General features: G+C 40.0%; 1 protein-coding gene across 1 annotated transcript; it reads right to left on the reverse strand.

Moving 5' to 3' along the window:
* Window positions 1-1,843: 1,843 nt before the first annotated feature.
* Window positions 1,844-19,396, reverse strand: ppm1j (protein phosphatase, Mg2+/Mn2+ dependent, 1J). Its single transcript, XM_085158884.1, has 10 exons — window positions 18,853-19,396; window positions 12,867-12,981; window positions 9,961-10,290; window positions 8,672-8,784; window positions 8,474-8,558; window positions 7,098-7,216; window positions 6,645-6,708; window positions 6,241-6,348; window positions 5,233-5,384; window positions 1,844-3,259 (listed from the first exon to the last, which is right to left on the reverse strand). Exons 1-10 carry the CDS (start codon window positions 19,107-19,109, stop codon window positions 3,112-3,114), a joined length of 1,491 nt encoding a protein of 496 aa, XP_085015010.1. The 5' UTR covers window positions 19,110-19,396; the 3' UTR covers window positions 1,844-3,111.
* Between the last annotated feature and the right edge of the window lie 2,675 nt (window positions 19,397-22,071).

Consider the following 22,071-nt stretch of genomic DNA (forward strand, 5'->3'; position numbering starts at 1 on the left):
ATACAGTGGGGCAAAAAAGTATTTAGTCAGCCACCGATTGTGCAAGTTCCCCCACTTAAAATGATGACAGAGGTCAGTAATTTGCACCAGAGGTACACTTCAACTGTGAGAGACAGAATGTGAAAAAAAAATCCATGAATTCACATGGTAGGATTTGTAAAGAATTTATTCGTAAATCAGGGTGGAAAATAAGTATTTGGTCAATAACAAAAATACAACTCAATACTTTGTAACATAACCTTTGTTGGCAATAACAGAGGTCAAACATTTACTTTAGGTCTTTACCAGGTTTGCACACACAGTAGCTGGTATTTTGGCCCATTCCTCCATGCAGATCTTCTCAAGAGCAGTGATGTTTTGGGGCTGTCGCCGAGCAACACGGACTTTCAACTCCCGCCACAGATTTTCTATGGGGTTGAGGTCTGGAGACTGGCTAGGCCACTCCAGGACTTTCAAATGCTTCTTACGGAGCCACTCCTTTGTTGCCCGGGCGGTGTGTTTTGGATCATTGTCATGTTGGAAGACCCAGCCTCGTTTCATCTTCAAAGTTCTCACTGATGGAAGGAGGTTTTGGCTCAAAATCTCACGATACTTGGCCCCATTCATTCTGTCCTTAACATGGATCAGTCGTCCTGTCCCCTTGGCAGAAAAACAGCCCCATAGCATGATGTTTCCACCCCCATGCTTCACAGTAGGTATGGTGTTCTTGGGATGCAACTCAGTATTCTTCTTCCTCCAAACACGACGAGTTGAGTTTATACCAAAAAGTTCTACTTTGGTTTTATCTGACCACATGACATTCTCCCAATCCTCTGCTGTATCATCCATGTGCTCTCTGGCAAACTTCAGACGGGCCTGGACATGCACTGGCTTCAGCAGCGGAACACGTCTGGCACTGCGGGATTTGATTCCCTGCCGTTGTAGTGTGTTACTGATGGTGACCTTTGTTACTTTGGTCCCAGCTCTCTGCAGGTCATTCACCAGGTCCCCCCGTGTGGTTCTGGGATCTTTGCTCACCGTTCTCATGATCATTTTGACCCCACGGGATGAGATCTTGCGTGGAGCCCCAGATCGAGGGAGATTATCAGTGGTCTTGTATGTCTTCCATTTTCTGATGATTGCTCCCACAGTTGATTTTTTCACACCAAGCTGCTTGCCTATTGTAGATTCACTCTTCCCAGTCTGGTGCAGGTCTACAATTCTTTTCCTGGTGTCCTTCGAAAGCTCTTTGGTCTTGGCCATGGCGGAGTTTGGAGTCTGACTGGTTGAGGCTGTGGACAGGTGTCTTTTATACAGATGATGAGGTCAAACAGGTGCCATTCATACAGGTAACGAGTGGGGGACAGAAAAGCTTCTTACAGAAGACGTTACAGGTCTGTGAGAGCCAGGGATTTTCCTTGTTTGAGGTGACCAAATACTTATTTTCCACCCTGATTTACGAATAAATTCTTTACAAATCCTACCATGTGAATTCATGGATTTTTTTTTTCACATTCTGTCTCTCACAGTTGAAGTGTACCTCTGGTGCAAATTACTGACCTCTGTCATCATTTTAAGTGGGGGAACTTGCACAATCGGTGGCTGACTAAATACTTTTTTGCCCCACTGTAGATTCTTTGCTTCTTTTGAAGCAGTTCAAACATATTTTTTAAAAGTTTGTTGTATTCAAAAGTTCAGCTTGTATTAAAAGGAGTAAAAGATTTATTGAGAAACCTAAGTCTCATCTAACTAGAACGGTAACTGCTCCCTGAACTATTGTGACTCATCAGTTTGCTGCGACAAAGGTTCATTTCCTTTGAATAAATAAGGAGATTGGGAGTTAGTGACACAAGCACACTCAAAATAAATGGGAAAAATCTGATTTATTTCTTAACTGGAACACATTATCCCTCCACTACACATTTAGGTAGCTCATAGTCTGGGACACACTATCTGAACAAAGAGTTATGGATAGAAACATAAAAATAAAACATCTGATACTGCTTACAACCAAAGTTATCTTTAAAAATATATGCATAATCTAAAGAACAACGTGACATAACCAAAATGGTATAAAAGAGGTATGTAGTACATTTAAGGGCATACAATATATATATTTTTTTGCCTCTTCTACAAGGGTCAAATTTAGTGCATTTGAAGAAAAAAACTCGAGTCCCTTTCATGTTTCAATAAGGCATATATGTGAAGTTTATCACATCTTACTATACCGAGACAATTATGGAGAACAATTTACTTTCTCATTGAAATATTAAACAAAGAAAAACATTTAATTCTAGTTAAATTATACAAATGATTCTTGTTTTGTCAACAAAAAAAGCTTCATATTTCTTCACTGCAATGACAAAAAGAAGGAAGTCATATAGGAGCACATTCATTTAAACGATATAATGAAATCAACAGGCTACCACAGAGCATGTGCAACAGTCTTCAAGTGCCTCAGGTGTTGCCATTCATTTGTTACTGAGAAAGAAATCCTTCAACCAAGATTCAGTTGATTCTGCATGTTAACTAATTCTCTTTCTCCTTCTTTAATGCAACAACAAGAACCTGATGATTGTTTTTGCTGTTTATTCTGTATCTGATTTGCCATCCTTGTGCCTTGGGAGCATCTCTTTGGTTTCCTCACATTCTCTATTGCGATCCCCTTTACATTGTATGATTGATTCTTTTTTTTAAATTTAAATTTTTAAAAAGGTATTCACTATTAGGGCACAACATTAAAATGAACAATCCATTTAAGGTCGGAGTAACTGCTTAGTCTCAAACATAAACAAGAAAGAAAAGTACAACAAGGGTTTAATTCTCACTGGCAACTGTCACAAACAGCAGGTTTGGGAGAAAATACTTGAATGTCACTGAACATGTTTAGTTGCATGACTGAGGACCAACCAAAGCAGATGGGAGACAGTTCCTGGTTCAAGATGAAGTGAAGGGACTGGGTCTCATATGGTAGGTTGATGAAGGTGCTGGTCAGACCCGAGTCTTCCCTATGACAAAGATGTTTTCTTCTCCCACTGCACCACTGGTCCGGGGTTTAGGAAGCTGAAAGAGGGAGGACCATGGGAAGGGCCCTAAAGAGTCAGCTCTGTCATAGTGGTGGCTACAACCTCGTCATGTCTCTGACTCATGCCCTGCCAGTGGGATGACAAACACAGTGATGTCATCACCAGAGCCCAGTCTATCGTTGGGTAGCCGCCAGCCACGCTCCTTCAGCACCCCCCTTGACCTCATAAGCAGGTCCTGCGCTGCCAGTGTATATCTGCACAACAAACACAGAGCAGAGGCATAAATCACAGTTACAGGATATTCAATATGGACAGCAGGGAAAAGACTGTGAAAAGGCATTATTAATTTAGTGTGAATGAATCTTGCATTTAAGTGCAGTAAGAGTACCGGTTCAGGAATGTTAAATAATAAGTAGTTTTAATGAAAACATGACCAAAGTTCAGAGGAAAAATACCTCTGTGGTGGACTATATCAGCTTAACGGTTCTCAGTCTTAACAAATTCCCCCAAATACACATAACTCTGTATTAATACACTGACAATACAGTGAAATATACCTGTAAGCCTACCAAATGGGTGACATGATATACCCTATACTGATCTCACTGATGTTTATCTGCTGTGCCACAGCAGTTTTCTTCTGCCTGACTAATCAAACATAGTTCATGAAGAACTAAAAGACTTTGAATGACTGACGTTATTTTTTTAAATAAAGAATTCTTTGTCTGACAGAAAGGGAGAATTAATGATAAAAGAAAATAAACAAAATGAACGTCACCATCTTACTGGCTCAGAATTTCACATGTGGTGGATCCCTAATCTGTTTTATTTTGAAATTATTATTTTTAATATATTCATTTATTTCCATTCCATTTCTTTTTTACAAAAAACAAATAAAAATCCCCTCTCTCCCTTGTGGGCGGTCTGTCTTTCAAGCTTGGTTCAACTACCAGAGGCCTGGGAGCTTGAGGGTCCTGCGCAATATCTTTGCTGTTCCTAGGACTGCTCTCTTCTGGACAGAGATTTCAGATGTTGTTCCTGGGATATCGGCCACTTCCTCTATCTGCCGGTTGTACATACCGTGCAGGGGCCTGTCCCTCCATGATGGCCCCTCCTCTTGCTCCTCTTCTTTGGGTTTCTGCTGCCTGAGGTATTCACTGAGAACCTGATCAGTTGTTGCCATCTTCCAGATGTACTTGTAGTGCAGTATCACCTTCCAATAGCATAATCCCCTCAGTTCTGACTACCTTCCCTCTTTTTGTTACCATCCGGCAACACTTCTCCAGTCCAAATGACATTTTGAAGTGGTAGCTGTATATCCTCATGGTGTGAATCAGTGAATTAATGCTGATGTAATATATACAAATCATTCCCTATTATTCTCTCTAACTACTGCAACACCTGTTTCTAATCTGTTAATCACTCTCCTCAGTACATATACCTCTCTGGTTCCCTTTATCAACTCTCAGATTTTGTCATAAAATGCATTTTTTTCATTTGAATGTTTGCATTTCTTATTTTGTTTCCTCGCTTTTATAAATATTGTTTCTAATTAATGATATTTGGTTTTGCTTCTGTACTTTTTTCCCTCATTTTTGCCTCTTGGTAGGCTCTGAAATCTTTGTGTTGTGTGACAACTAATATTGGTTACATATGAATTTTATTGGATTTTACTATGCCTCCTGTCAAAATGATTCATACTATATGTCTTTCACAGTCACCAGACATCAGTGAAACATTTTGGATTTTACTACCACCATCTTCAAGGTGCCAAATAAGGAAACATCTTCTGGATAAAATGGTGCGATCAAGGTACTCAAACTCAACACGTTTTCATATTTGTTGAATTTGTTATCCATCTGTATACTGTGATGTCTGTTAACATTTTTAAACATGTATCTGGCCACTAGTTTAACATCTCAGGAGAAGAATGGAAGTAATGGGCTAAATTAGAATTGTTAAAAACTTATTGATAAACACTTAAAACTATCTGATGTATGCTTATAGATTCAACCCATAACTACATTAGAATTACCATAAAGAATTTACCATAGGGTTATATTCAGGTTACATAATAGATTAAATATTCTGCAAGTGTTTTGCATTTGTTTGCCGCCACCTAGTGGACAAACTCTGTACAGCACACCATCTGAACATGATCACATGACCCAGAGCACACACCCAGAATAAAAGCCTAATAAAAAGGATTATTTGGGAGACTGCATACCTCATGGGATCAGAGGGGTCACAGCAGGATAAGTAGGCTGTAATAGCATCTGCCACTTCCTTGTCCGTAGTTACATCCCAAAGTCCATCTGTGCCCATGACCAAGACATCATCTGGGCCGTGTTTATGTTCATCCAGGTTATAAACCTTCACCTGTCATTGAGATAAACCAAATTAACGGATTTATATGCTCATTTATCATGCTGTCAGTACTTCTTCTAAATTGCAAAAAGAAGAAAGGCAACCGTTTCCGTGCATGTCAACTGCAAGCAAGATTAGTGAGTGCACTGTATGCTGGCATGCAAGGGTCATAACCTCCATTTGCTGTAGTAAAGCTGCTCATTTTCTGTCACATTTCTGATGTTAAGCTAAGTCACACTGTTCGAGTGACTTACAGGAAGGGTGGCCTTTTTAGATAAGCTTAGACATATTGGGATAAGATTCTAGTATGTCTAAGCTAGTGGCTGTCAATGTAACTTTGAGTGGCGGGCCTAAAACGGAAGTAAGGAAGTGGTTGCAGAGACTGGTTAAGCCGTCTTCTCTCTAATGCATCGGTATGTTTATTGACTCGAATGACTGTACCATTATGAAGCAAGTCTAAATAGGAATTTGGGGCAAGCTTTTTCAAAAAGCAGCAAAAAACCCTGATAGTTTAAACAATAAGGGCACTATCATGGGTAACAGATAGAGCATTTGATACTACTGTCAGGATAAATCCAAAGACAATAATAACAAATCGGTACATAAATACTCCAGGAGTCATAACATGGTAATAACTGGTTCTCTGTGCTAGATTGGAACATTTGACCCCTTTATTTACCCATACCTGAACTTATAAAAAGCCTACAAATTCACTTTTAGAATATTGTTCTTATCCATATTTGGGACTTCCAACCTTTCACTGACAGACCAGTAAGCGAAGCCCAATGCCCAACAACTATTTGAATGTATCTTAACGCTCCTAAATGGCCAAAGCAGCAACAGGCTCAGGCTGACTCCTCCCACTCACCTCAGGGACGCATGAGAGGAAGGGCTTAATGTAAATGTTGGAGTTGTAAACTTTCAGGTCATGATCACCGAGCCCACGGGTCACTCCGATTGTTGCCATGACACGAGCCTGTACACACATACACATTAGCAAGAACAAGCACGAAGACACACAATAATATAGGTTATTGCTCCGGGATGCGCTTCAGTTCTCAGACAATCCATTTATGGGGGATTATTAAGCGAAGACAATGTTCTTTCAGACAATAATGAAAATACTGAGCATGTCTCTCATTTTTTTAGCCAGGCAGAGAGCACATTTAGCTAACAACATTAAGATTGTGGAAATGTTTTAAAATTCAATTAGGTGTTGTGATTAAATTTAATACATTAAATACAATTCACAGACTTTTTCTCTCTTCTTACCTTTTTCCCTTCTCCATATATCAGGGGAAATTTCAAATCATCTTCAACAATTGTCTTATAAGCCCTACAGGAAACACAATTAAAGCTGATCATTACCTGATCAAGTGATTGTTTGCTCAACACAAAATAAGCTCTCTTATTAAAAGCAAAATATCAAAATCAATCATTTTAGTGTTGAAAATGTGACTATGCTAGTATTACATTGTTTAAAACTAGATATTTTGGGTTTTTAATTATTTATTTTAAAAAAAACAGCACTTACTTTTATTCGTATTTACTTATTTGTCATAGACTAAACAACTAACATGAATAAAGTTCATGATTTTTTTATATTCTTCCTAATACTCCAGAGTAAAATCAGTCAAACTGTTCTTAACACTTACAGGATGCCTCAAGCAGATTAAAGAGATGAAAAAGTGATTAACTGTCCAAAATGTGATTAAAAAGGTTTACCAGCCAGTCATGCTGTGGTCTCTGTAGAGCATCTTTTTACCCAGCTCACTGTGTTGGATCCTACGAGGGAACTCAATGTGAGTGAACTCATTTCCCAGGAGCTCTGGCCTCAGGAAGCCCTGGAGGGGTTCACAGAATTAGAAAGGGATGAACTGAACTAGAGAATAAAAAGCTCAACCTAAGTCACGATTCTTGTCTTTCTTCTAAAACATGAAAGGCTATAGGACACTATGTGACAGAAGGCCTTGAGTGCAGTATGTTAAAATGAAAAGGATAAAACGCTCCATTTTAGCAGCAAACATCATCCACCCACTCTGTGACTCAGAATTACAAACAGATACTAAAACAGACAACCGGTTAATGCCAGTTTATTTCAGTGATAATGTACTTTACTGTCAGGAAAGGGTCATTTATCTAGGAGCTGCACAAGATGCAGGATGTGTCTGCTGGTTGAAAATGATAAAATGCAGTCCTGGTCAGAAGTTTGCATAGGCTCACCATGGGCATGAATGTCATTATAAATCTGGGGTTTAACTGTTCTTTTTCACAGGTAGAGTGATTGTACAGCATACATCTTTACTGACTTAACAAAAAAAAGATTTGGATTTTGTATTGGTTGGATTTTTGTTTACGATTATCTCTAATGCACACGGGGTCGAAAGTATACTGAAATTTGCAATTGCTCACATGGATTTTATGGCCACAGGAGACAAAGACTGGGTTTTTTTGGCCACGATGACGAGAGGTACGCTTGAAGGAATAAAGGTGAGGCTTTGAAACCTAAAAACACTGTACCAGATGTCAACCATGGTGGTAGCATCATGCTCTGGGGCTTCTTTGCTGTCAGTGGTACTGGTATGCTGTACAAATTGGATGGGAAAAAAGGAGGGCTATTTCCAAATCAACAGTTAGACACTTGAAACTTTGACATAGCTGGATGTTCCAAGAGGACAAAGGGAAACATCAACATTAACAGGCTAACATTAACCTTTTGGAATGGCCTTTCCAAAATCCGAACGTCATCCCTATTGAAAATCTATGGACTATGCTTTAAACCTGGTTTTGTGCCAGCCAACCAACCAATTTAAATGAACTCTGTCAATTCTGCCTGAAAGAGCAGTTTAATATCCAGCCAGCTGATGACTACAAAAAAAATCTGACTGAGGTGCAACTTGCTGAGAGCCATTTAACTGGGAGTGTATCTGTATATTTGACCTGTATGTATATTTTTTGACCATGTGTGGATTGAAGAAAATCAGTTCAAAGGGTTCAATAACGGCCCAACATTACCACAGCATTCATGCCCATGATGAGTCTATGCAAACATCCGCCCACAACTGTTTATTAGCCACATAAAAAACAACAACATAGATTACCAGATACTGTAGCCGCTGTCTCTCAGACTCGGGTGTAAATTCATTTGTCATGGGAATAACTTCATTATTTCGTATGATTATGGCCCTGCAGAGAGAGGGAGGAGGACAGGAGTGAAAAGACAACTCAAGTGAGGTTACTTGACACTGTAGTGTCCTGTAGTGAACACAAGAGGGATCTTAAAGCTATGAAAACCTCACCTGCTATCTCCAGCATTGGCTACGTAGAGTTTCCCCATTAAATGTATGGCAGCTAAGGCACAACAGCCACCAGAAATGGCATACGACGATTTTTCCTTTTCAATTAGGTCATCCTGTAATAAAAATAAAAAATAAAAAAATAAAGTCAAGACAAAAGGCTGCAAAATCTCTGCTGCTTAAAAGCTTGCTTTCCCTCTCATCATCCTGAATAGCTCATTATTTTCTTCATGCATATTCATTTTCAAAACAAAACTGCAGCGCTACTGAAAAGAAACAAGGATGCTTTGAAGAATACATTACCTAGGCTGAGTGTTACTTTTTATAAGTATGATCTTAATCAGACAGTGATGTTGCATCAGAGAAGAATACCATTTCAAACGTACAAGCTGAAACAGAAGTTTGAGCTGTCTATTTTTTTTTAAAATTTGGATATTTCCAGTGACCCAGAACCTTAAAATGTGTGTGTGTTTTAAAGCTTTCCTATTTGTGGCTGATGAGATAACGAAAGATGACTGCAGTTGTTCTGAAGTGGTTTAGCCATGACTGTTCTGCCAACTGTCAAAGCAATCCACAACAACAACAAAAGTCTATGCTATCTATCTTATTCCTTCAACACTAATTTGCCTGGCTGCCTGCAGAGAGTGCAGCTATGCACGCACCCTTTGAATCAGACTGTAGGTAGCCAGATTGTTGTGAGAGGGGGATGGAAATTATACATGATGTATGGACTGTGTACACTAACTCCAATCTGGCAATCTGGGTACCAAAATGCAAACACCTAAAACTTATGGATTTATGTATTGATGAGTATTCACAATAAAGGTTGAGGGTCTTAAAGATTGCAGAAGTTTTATGAGGACAGCTGGGCTTTGATATACCTACCAACACTCCTGTCTTACAACTTTTTCTCTCATTTTCAAGTCATTCAAATGTTAAAAGAAATTCCATCCCATATATATTCAAAAACATCAAAGTGGTGCTGTGGAAAAGCTATTAGCTAAAGCTAAAAGATATTCTAGTTTATAAAGCTTCATATTTGGACAAGATGAACAAAGGGCTGATGAGGACATCTGACATAATTGAGATTGGACACAACACACATACACTGCCATACCTAGAGTAATGTTAGCATGGCCAAAACCCCAAAACAAAACATGAGAACAAAGTGATTTGCTCTCTGTGCATGATCTGCATGCCACTTCTGGTTATTAAAGCTAAAATCTTCTGTTATGTTGGTGTTCAAACACACAGATGGGCAAAATTGCTTGTTTTCCCCATTGTCTACTCACCATCTGTTTGAAGGCAGTCTCTATGACTCCCATCACCAGGCTTTCCAAACTGACAACTTTCTCCATGTAAAAGCGCACTGAAGCGTCGCTGACTGCATCTGGGTCCTCTGGTTCTTGTGCACCCCCTTTCTTTGCCTCCGCCTGATATGGGCTGCCATTCTTGGCCAGGCAGATAGGAGGAGCACTGCTGGGGTTCTCCAGGAGGTGGCAGATCTCCCCCAAGCGGTCTCTGATTAGGTGGTGAAGAAGCTTGGAGGCCATGATGGCTGCGCCAGAACCTGCATGTCCATCAAATATCCCCCAGAAGTGGAGAGGAATTCCTGTACCATCCTAAAAGAGGAAACAGTCACAGACAGACATAGTGTATTAAATAAGAGGAGAATGCATCTGCTTCCTTGGTTAAAAAAAGCTCTTATGACTAGGGATGGGTATTGATAAGATTTTCACGATTCCGATTCCATTTTCGATTCTGTTTAACGATTCGATACTTTATCGATTCTTTTTAAAAAAGGAGAACCCTAAGTTCGATTAGCTTAGAACTTTTTTTTATATCTTCGCTTTGAACAAGATAAAATTTAGGAGTAACATGGCCTTACAAACCCAACAGTGAGATCTTAAGAGATCCAGCCTATGGCTCTTCAATGGGGTGTCACAGGGTCCCCAGGAAAGAAAATTGTAAATGTAAAGTAATACAGTAAATATTCTTCTGTAGCAATTACACAAGAATATCCAGTAATGTTCCTGCCTACAATTAAACACATTCACTTACCGAAAATCATCTGCTGTGGCAAATGGGTGCAAGCCTTTGACCACAAACTTAGTCACTGCTCGGTGACATTCGTCTATCCTGGCCTGAAAGGAGACGCTACCGGTAGACTGTAGCAAGAACTGCCAGCATCTGAGCCAGACTCTGTCTGTCTCTCTCATCATGGTCACCTAAATGTACAGTAATGGCAGGTTTTGTAATAAGGCAGATCGCGCTAACATAATCTGCACTCTTAGTTGATTATTTACCTGCCGCATTAACGGGAGAGGACGTGCAAACGTTACCGCTGCTGCTGGGTTGAGATTCACGAGTCCGGAGCGGAATTAAAAACACGACATTCATTTAAGGTTATCGGTGTTTTGTGAGCAAATTCTTTTGCATTTTCGTAGTGTTTCCTTCCTTAAATGAAATATCTACTTTTCAAGTATTGCAAGTTGCCCTGTTGTCATCCGTTCTCGTAAAGTATAACCAAACTTTTGAGCGTTTGAGCCGCTTAGGCGCTGTGTTTCCTGCCAGGTAAATGACGCTCCGCAACGTGGTGACGTCATTCGGGGCGACTGGAATCGATAAGGGAATCGTTTGCAAAAATGGCAAACAATTCCTAGGAATTGAAACAGTGGGAACCGGTTCTCAACAAGAACCGGTTTTCGATACCCATCCCTACTTATGACATTACAACTTTGAACAGAAAGCACAGCTTATTGAGTGTTCACAGATTATGGCAATTTTTTTAAAACTATAAGCAAAATATTTCTTCAAGATCTGTTATTACCTTCCCAAATCAATCTTTCTAAACAACAGCCACATCATGAATCCAGTTTTTATTCGTCGAACCACTAAAGTTTACAATAATAAACTTGTAAACTTTAGTAATAGTACTGTATATAACTGAAGTAATATTAATTTAAAATAGTCTTATAGCTTTTGAAAAGGAATGTAGGTAAAACGTCTTCCAATCAGGTCTTTTGCTGTTTATAACACAGTGAGCAATGCAAAAGCACTGCCACCTTTGTTTTGGCAGGAATGTTAATAGACCCAGTTGGTCTGCCTGACTAACCAACATATAAACAGGCCCAAGACATCTGCCTACCCCTCTGATGCTAGACTCGAGTGGGGGAAGGGTGCAACAAGGGATGATGTAATTCATTTACACCAAATGGAGGACACGAATGTACTTTGTGTGCCTGCAGGTCTTACAGGAGTTGTGAGGCCCAAGGAGAGACAATGACTATAAGACTTTTCTTTAAAATATTCTGAAATAAATGCCCTTTTTTGACCACCTGGAGTCAGTGGGAACAAGCTGTACACACGATGACTTACATTGACTTACCTTTTTAAGTCAATCGTGTAAACCTCTTACGTTTTAGTCTTATTTGAGCTCTGTTGCTCTGTTGCAGTATCAATTTGTAGATTTGTGCAGGGCAAGTAATGTGCAGTGAGCCTTTTTTTTTTAACAGATTACGCAGTGATGTGGTTGAAAATAACGCTGATAACAGCAGCGTGAGTCAGCAAGAACAGTTACAGTTTGAGAAAAAAAAAAGCTGTAAGTTGTTAAAACGCTCAGTAGAGCTGGGGGTGAGACTGTCTCATGACTTTGCACCATTTCACACAGAAAGTGTAGTCATGCGGTCCTTTGTTAAATTGAAATCATCTAACTACAGTGACTTTCAGAAAATCGAGTCAGTCAATCAAAACATCTGTTAATTCGGGTCAAATTAAAGTCACGAAATCTGAGTTGAAAGTTTTGTCTGAGGTGTTAATGTTGAATCCTGCTAAATCCTGTTGGCTTTTTCTGTGCTGTAGCAATTTGCTTCTTTAAATGCATTCACATTTAAATGTATACAGAATGAAAAAAAAATGTCTAGATGGAAACTACACTCGGTGAAAAGCTGTGAAAACAGCACTGCTGGATATGAAGTAAATACAATGCATGCTCAGATGGGGTGCAGCAGTTTATGTTCTGTAAGGGAACATTATGCTTCAGGCTACATAACAAGGCATGCAAACATCTTTCAATGACATTCCCTTCAGACATGTTCAGGACTTTATATATACTGATGTCAGATTTGTTCACTTTTTTCCATTTCTTCATACATTTCATTCCTCATTCCTTGATTCTAGAAATCTGTCCTTCACTCACCCCGTTTTGATCTAGCAAAGTAGAGTTGCGGTGTTTGCCACTCGGCTTCTTCACAAACACTTTCTCACACGAGGCCTGGTCCTCGTTCAACATGCTCTTCCCTGCATTGATCACCCTGATTGAAAAAGACACAAGGAGGAAAGGTGAGCCCGGAGTCGGATGATTTATAGTGTTTGCGCTCATTCCTCTAACCGCATAAAAAACACAATAGAGAGAGTGCAACAGTGGGGTGAAAAGTGGGGCAGGATGCAGTCATGTCCCAGAGGGAACTTGCAGAAGGGATTAAGTGTTTTTATGATGAGCTGATGCCTGTGGAGGATAATGGCTTTAGAGTAATGCACTGATTCATACTGTAGAAGCATCATCTATCACAGGCTGTGCTTCGGCAGTGTCAGCCGAAACTACCGATGCACAACAGCATTAACATCATTTTTTAAAATACCAATACAAATATGCTTTTTTGCATGATATACAGTTTTGTTTTCAGAGAACCATCTATTCAAATTTCCCATTCAATCTGAAAATGAGCTGGCAGATTCCTAAAATTTGCATGCATTGTAATATAATCCATCACTTTACACACATTGCACATTATAGCAATGTACCGTTACACAGTACAGACTTTTTAAATAATTCTTAATCCTCTGTCGATTGATTTTTTGGGCCAGTGGAAGACACGTGAAACACGATACTGGCACAGTATCATCTTACTGTCACAAAACAGGAACTATGTAAACAAAGGCTCACCTAAATAAAGCAGACACAACTAATGTGTACATTTGGAGTTGTCTTTCTGGTCTTGCAAATACTCTCTTCATATCTTTATTTCCTAGAGATCCTGAGGGAAATATCCAACACTTTAGCGATTAATTACTCCTCTAGCACATAGTTAACTCTGTCATTTGAATTTTCAGCAATGAGAACCAACCAAAAGAGTAATGCCCTAAAATGAAACCGTGAGCTGAATGTTCCACAAAACGGGAAGTTGGCAGATGAGGTAAGGCAGTCGTAAATGGTTAAGATTGCATCTTTCTGGTCTTGTAGTGTAAGCTTTAAGTGCTTCAAACTTCTTCATGGCCTGTGTTGGTGCTAAGCAACTTACCCAAGTATACTTAAGTCAGCTGACTTTAATAGTCACAGATAAAACCACTGATCTCTGCTGAATGGACAACCAATCTAGTGGACAACTCTGTGACATTATACATTTAAATTTTATCTACTTCTATTTCAAACTGCAAAAATAATGACTAGATATTTCATAACATAAATAATAGATCTTAAAAATGTAGCTAAAGGCTTCCTAGAAAAAAAAAACTACAGCCAAACTAAACTCATACTCAAGTGTGAATGATTTGTAGCAACGACACGCAAAGCTCCACTGGCAAGGTCCATTTAACTGTAACATGAACCTAGCTGGGAAAGGCTGAAGCCTATCTAGACCTCATGCTGGCACATTATGTAACGTTTTTACTTTTAAATATAGATAAATGCCACATTAGCCGGATAATGTGTCATTAATACCCACTGCACAATTCCAGTAATTCAAGTATTGTCATTAAAATTCCCTCAGAAACTTCTGCATAGAAGGAATTAGCAATTTCTCAGATAATGCCGGGATCATGAGAGGCAAAAGTAAAGTAAACAAAGACAGTAAATAAAAAAGAGAGGCTGACAGTGACGAGGAAAGAGGACAAACTAAATAGTCAAACAACAAAACGGGGAGAGATTAGTAAAAATTACATCAGATTAAGACTTCTGACCTTTCACATTCTACATAATTCAGCTGATTACAATCTTTTCAGAAGATGGATGCTGTATAGTCTGGAGCTTTGATTTCAGAGAGTTACAAAAATGAGGCTCAAAATGTAACGGCTGCCCAAATCTGGATTATAAAAAGCCCCATGAACGTTCTAATCAGTTGAAAGCAGCGGTCAGACACCAGTGTCCTGCACTGCGTTCCCTGCATTAGGACTAATGACAGAGAAGAATTTAAAATCACTTGATTGTAGTCTAAATGTTCTGCCAAAGCCAAGACAATGTTCAAAGATCACATATATCAGATGGGAAAATTGCACTGATGACTCAACTTTACACAAACATTTCCAGATATTTCAAAGGACTGGACAAATAAAGTCCAGGGAAGTAGCCAACTGCTATGCTGGTGGCACAACAGGTAGCATGCCTGACTCTGAAGGTTGCTTGTTCAAATCATGCCCGAGTCAAGCTCTCTGCAGGTACTATTTGCAAAATCCATGGAATTCTCACGTTGGTGGGTTCCTGCCAAGTCTCAGCTACTTGAATTAATTGACACCCTTTGGTGCATGTCATCCTTTTTGTCTCTCTGTGGCTATCTCCAAGGGTTGAAAATAAGGTCTCTGCGTGAAAGAAAAAATCTTATCTTTTCAAAACTTAATGGATGCATAGTGTATGTTTTTAGGAAAAAAGGCTAAATGTAAACATAAGCTTTGTACTTGAGAAAATTCCACAGTGCACCTTAAAGTGTTGGTTCCATAAGATTTTGGAGGCCTGCAGCATGCTTGGCTGAAACGTGTCAGTGTTTACTTTTCCCATGTGACAAACTCCTACACCCACAATAAAGAATCAGCAATAATTCTGTTTTGAAAGCAGTCACATGAGCCCCATAAGCTATTATTGAACATGCTGGTTGCTGGCGTGGGAGGTTCCCATTCTAGGACACGGCCTTGCTGTAATGTGACTTAACTCTTTCACTTATTTGTCTTTCGGTCATATGCTTTCACAACCTGTGACTGAAAACCATGGCTGTCGTGTTTGGTAAAACAGTGCTTCTCTGTTTGAACCGTCTTATTCTATTATGCAAGGAAAGTTCAAGAAGAGGAAGCTATGAGTTCCAGTGAATTCTCTATTTCGGGTTACTTGACAAAAATGTCTCTGTGTAAACTGATCTCTGATCATCTGAAACAAATTGCAAATTCTCCAAGTAAAACATTAAACTCTATGCAAAGTACTGTGAATTCACTTCATAGTCTCTTGCAGAGGACAGGCAGCTTTAGAGATACAGAAACAGTTTTGTGGTTCAGTCAGCGGGAGATCAGTGATGCATATAATCTAGTGAATGGAAACACTTCTGAAACAAGCCTTTGATCCTTTAAAAGGACGTTTGCACGGTTCTCTGTCGTTCAAGATTCTTTTTGCATAGCTAACATAGCAAGTAAAACTGGAAACTGTACGTCCGTTTTGTCATCCGGCCTGTTTTGGGTGTGCTATGTGCTCATGACACAGGCGACTGAGTTGTCTGACAGCACTTTTACAAATTAAATGTGAAAAAGATATACTCTCTGGTTGCTGCTGATTGAAGCTACCTCAAGTGGAAGTTGGCAGGCTGACAAACACTGCAGGCCTTGTTACATAAAATCTTCCGCAGTGTCAAAGTAAAGTCTTCATGAGGAAAATCAGACTAGTTATATTCTGATTCCTGTTCAGGGAGGGGAAGCTTCCCATCACGTTTGTAAGGCCCACAGTGCTAAGAAGAAATGAAAGCTGACAGTCAATGACTGACAAAAACAATTGCCCTGTAGAAAAAAAAACTTTATGTGAGCTGTATACTACTAAAGATATTATAATTAAAACATACGGCAACTTGTGAACTGTGCCCCACCATTAGTTCAGGATCTGTGCTCAAAATAGAGTCACTAAAAGAATGTGAGCCAAAAAGTACAATCGCTCGAACAATAGGTTTAGAAATACACAACAACATGGGTGTAACTCTATTCATCTGAGGTTTATTTACTCCACTAAGGTCGATTTTTTGTTTGTCTATGAAAGATCTGACAACAGCCCAAAACACGAATATGCTCCATTTCTAATGAAATGAAATGGAGAAAAGGAAGAAGTTAGAAACAGCTTTATATTTCAGCTTTAACAGTTTTATGTACAATGGCCCACACTTTACACACACTGACAGTAAACTAAACATCATTCATGTATTCTATCTTGTATTTATATACAACTCAGGAGCATAAAAGACCTTAAATAATTCATCCTTCTTTACTGTTTTGCTCTTCTAACATCTGCTTTTCATGAATTATTAATCATACTACATGGAATAAATATGTCACATACAATTTTTTTTCAAATGTGAGTCCTTGCTTCCTCAAACTCTCTTACATGATACCAGTGGCAGGACCTGGTAGAGCGCCTCCATATTAAACTAAACAGTATTAAATACCCATTTGATTAAAGCACTTTGAGTGTCTTACTGTAAGTGCACTCACTTCTTTATGGTGACACAATGTTGTACACCAACACCATAGCAGCAATTAGACTCATTATCTCAAGCATCCTACACTGTGCACAGATTTTAGGTTCAGAATTCCTAACCTGTTTTACCACATGAGTCCATCCAATTTGCGAGAAAGCAGTATTCCACATCTTCTGGCTGCAACGCTATAACAGGAACAAACCACGGGAAAACCTTCAAACAATGACCACGAATCCTTATTATCACCAGCATGCCCAAGACACACTAATTAGGTGTTATCAAAACGGAGAAGATGCAACACAGCGTCCATCTGTATTATTCAGGCCGCCATTGTTCCTACTCTGTACAGGGGAGTAAAGATCACTGGACAAAATGGACCGAGGCCTAAACAAACGATCATTCGAAAGGCTCTTATCATTGTCGTGGGGGTGAATAAACAACTGCTTAATGAATGAAAGTAATCTCAAATAAAAACAGCCATACAGTCGGATAAATTTAGAACCTGAGAGCAGTTGTAATTTGGCATCAGTGTATCATGGTTGAGCGTGGACAAGGTTTGTAGCTCTGTTGTTAATTGCTTCCATTTTAGAGTTGTTTGCTTTGGACTGATGTTGAGTTTTCTCTGGTCTCAGTGTGCTGATGTGACACGGACGGTTCAGATTGTTTGGGGTTTTAACCTCCGTATGAAATGAGCACTGACAGCTGATGTGTGATCAGATCAGCCGATTACGTTGTGTTGTAAGCAGCACCGCTAATGCTGTGATTACAACTTAAGTGACTCATGTTGAAGTAATCTGCTGAAGAATTCAGATGAATTACAGAGATGATGCAACTTTCCACAGAACATAATCAATACTTGCGTTAAGTCCTCATATCTGACTGCACTTATTCATTCTTCTGAAACTTTTGGTGTTGAAATTTCACATCTGAGACTTTCCACATGAGTCAGTTATATATTTTTTTGTTTTCACAATGGGTCAAGGAGGACAGGCATGGATAATATAGCCCACATAGTGTTAGACTGTATTTATTCAGTTCTTCACAACCACCCACTTCTGGAGGAGGGGAGCATCTGAAAGTGTTTTTCCTCAGCAAGAATCATCTGAAGAACACATTTTGTTTAGTGGTATAAATAAAATAAGGCTGGAAATTTTCTATATGTGAGAGGACTGCAGGTGCGTAAAGAATATGAAAGCATCATAGTAAAGACAAGGACAGGGGTTGTGCAGTCGGACTGACAAATGTGAAGAGCCTCTGCCACATTTAGCCACAAAGATAAGTAAACCCACATGGCATTTTGCTACCTAGTTATCTGTTAATCGGAACACTGCAAATGCAAACCCCACTGGTTCTGTTAGGAACATGTAGATACACATTTCCTGCTTTCACTTCTGTATGGCCCCAGTAAATCAAAACTGAGGTGGAGCCTGTATTCAAACATGACAGTCTCTTAGGATAGGAAAGCCTTATATCTAATTACAGCACTGACACCCTGGTCCAAATTTACATTGTTTATCAGCAGCTCACGGGAGGAACAGTGAATGGAAACCGTTCAATAGCAAAAGGCCACATTGGCCATCATTTGGCTGCTGCAGTGCACTCGAAACTGCAGCAGCAATAAAAATAAATAAATAAAAATCACTTATCAGGCCTGGCACTCATCGGGACCCTTGCAAAATTTTTACTGATACAATTCAATGATTTTCGGATCAATTAATATGTCACTGAAATCACTGATCCACTCACTCTGCGTATCCCGTTTGCCAGGGAAGCCTGCTGCCTCTCTTTAACGTGAGCACCGGCCGCGATGCGTGCTCGGTGGAGTACTGCAGGAGCTCCGGGGTGAGGTCCAAGAAATCCGGCCGGCCGTAGGGGAAACGAGGCGGCAGGCTGTCCGTACCGCAGGTCTGTCCACCAGAGTGATGGTTATGGTGGTGGTGTCCGTGCGGCATCATCCCTCCGACCAGGTCGGACATGGCGTTTTTAACTTTTCTGATCATCATCGGCACCGACAGTGGGGTAAAAGATCCGGACGAAAATTAAACGCGATGCGATATTATGTTGTTAGAGACGGGAGAAAACAACAGCAATACATAGCGAGGGACGAGAATCATTTCAGGAAGCGATTTTTTTCCCTCCTTGGCCCCATGTGACAGTTTTCAGAAAGGCAGACGCGATGTTTTCCTCATTGAAACAGAATAAAGCCCTCACTGGCTGCGCACAAGCTGTAATCCAGCAGGAGACTATCTCATCTCAGAAGGCAGGGCTTCACAGGGATGTGCAGCCAGCCAGAAAATGTCTTACACATACCCCCTCCTCAAACCCCCCCCCCCCCCCCCCCCCCCCAAACATTTAACAGAAATCACATGAAAGTAACACAAATGTCAGTCAATGACAAATGAGGAGATAGTAATATGATATTTAAGACGTCTCACGAAGCCCTGAACTATTGCAAAGGACTAAATGTAATCCGAACACGTTCAAGCCTTTTCTGATTAAATGAAAAATCTGGATATCAGTTTTTTTTAAAAGCAAGCTTTCATAAATTATGCCATTAAAGGTTACTATGATTTGTAATAACCGACTTTATAGTCTTAATCTATTTATTAAAACAACATTTGAGTTGCCAGATTATGAAAAATGGCTTTGCTGATTTAGCTTCCTAATAAAGGGCAATGAGTTTTTTTTACTTTCTAATAAATCATCAGGTGTGCAGGTGTAAAAGCTTAAGGCTCAGGTGCAGTTACATTATATACAGGCATAACTGAACCTTCACCCAGGGCGATTCTAGCTCTTTCAACACCTCAGACAGTAAGGAGATTACCCCCCCCCCCCCCCCCCGCCCCCACCTCTCACAGCAGTGTCTGTAAATAAGCGCATTTACAGACACTCAAAACCTTTTAGGTAATTCTGTATTTGGCTGTAGCCTCAAACAAAAAAGTTGAGAAGATGTTAAGTATATATTAATTTGAGCATTTAAGTATTTTGAGATAAAGTTGAATTTATTCAACAGATACACATGATTCCAGTAACAGATTAAACAATTTATATAAATGAGACAAACTCTAACAGCTCTACATAGAATATCTCTACATTTTATTCTAAATAAAAGAGTACTAGAGTTCACTGACAAACACTCCATGTGTAAAAATATACCTCTTTTCCAAAACACTGCACTACATTTCATGTATAAGCACAAGCCAATGTACTTCTAGCCCCAAGCCCAGATAAACAGGGAGGATTGCATCAGGAAGGACATATTGCATAAAAACTTTGCAAAATCAGCATGCAGATTATCAACAGTGTTATTTCCATACTGAATCAATCAGGATCTGAGTCAACAACAGTTCTGTGCGGTGCTGTTGGCCAACAGAGTGCTGGTGAAAACTGTGCTTCTGTTGACCAAATAGAATAGAACAGAATAGAATTCAACTTTATTGTCATTGCACATGTCACAGGTACAGGGCAACGAAATGCAGTTTGCATCCATCCAGAAGAGCTTTAGCCATGATATAGATATATTACAATATATATTAGCAATAATATAGATATGTAAGTATATTACAGAAATGGGTCTATTACGGTATGTTATAATGTACACGGTATGAAGTATGTTATGAATATTCTATAACTATAAGTATGTACAGGCTGTAGTGAGCTATGAACAGGATATAAATATGAAATAAAAAACTATACAGAAATCTTAGATATACAGTTATACAGAAATGTGAACTATGCAAGTTATAAACAGTTGTAGGATTAAAAATTATCGTATGTACAGAATGATTATTTACACAGAACTATAAAGTAGTGCAGTTAAGATCAGTGAGATATGTGGATAATTTCTACAGAGGCTATATAAAGTGCTAGTGGTTGTGAGTGGTGGTTCAGTCCATGTTATTATTGTGTGTTTGAGGGTACAGTTGTCCATTGTGTGTGTAGGTGGTTGTGGGTGTGTGTATGTCCAGTCCATGTGTTAACGTGGGTCAGATGTCAGGAGGCAGAGTTCAGGAGTCTGACAGCTGTGGGGAAGAAGCTGTTCTGGTACCTGGTCGTCTTAGTCCGGAGGCTGATGTAGCGCCTCCCAGAGGGCAGGAGGGTGAAGAGTCTATGTGATGGGTGACTGGGGTCTTTGATGATTGTCCCAGCCCTTTTCAGACACCGCTTCCCGTAGATGTCCTTTATGGCAGGAAGTGGTGCTCCGGCGATGCGCTGGGCAGTTTTCACCACCCTCTGCAATGCCTTCCAGTCCAAGGCAGAGCAGTTCCCGTACCAGACTGTTATACAGTTGGTCAGGATGCTCTCTATGGTGCAGCGATAGAAGTTCACCAGGATGTCTGAGGACAGGTGGTTCTTCCTCAGAGTCCTCAAGAAGAAGAAGAAGCGCTGGTGAGCCTTCTTGACCAGCTTGGAACAGTTGGTCATCCAGATAAGATCCTCGGAGATGTGAACTCCCAGGAACTTGAAGCTGCTCACACGATCCACAGCTAACCCCTTAATGTAGATGGGTGGATGTGGGTCAGCATTCCTCCTGTAGTCCACGATGAGCTCCTTGGTCTTCTCGGTGTTAAGCAGCAGGTTGTTTGTGTCGCACCACTCAGCCAGACGATCCACCTCCTCCCTGTAGGCGGCCTCATCGTTGTGACTGATGAGGCCAATCACCGTGGTGTCATCTGCAAACTTAATGATGGTGTTAGAACCACCGGCAGGTCTGCAGTCGTGGGTGAAGAGGGAGTAGAGGAAAGGGCTCATCACACAGCCTGGTGGTACACCGGTGTTCATTGTGATTGTAGATGAGCAGTGGTTATCCAGCCGGACATGTTGGGGGCGGTTGGTCAAAGATAAAAAATGAGGAGAGAGGGAAGGTCTGTTTGGAGGCAATGAGAGGAAAGGTAAGGCAGAAGTGACAAGGTGAGATTAATGACTTTAAATGTAGGGACTATGATTAGTAAAAGGAGAAAGCTG

The sequence above is a fragment of the Neolamprologus multifasciatus genome, chromosome 5 (assembly GCF_963576455.1).
Source record: "Neolamprologus multifasciatus chromosome 5, fNeoMul1.2, whole genome shotgun sequence".
Classification (NCBI taxonomy): Eukaryota; Metazoa; Chordata; class Actinopteri; order Cichliformes; family Cichlidae; genus Neolamprologus; species Neolamprologus multifasciatus.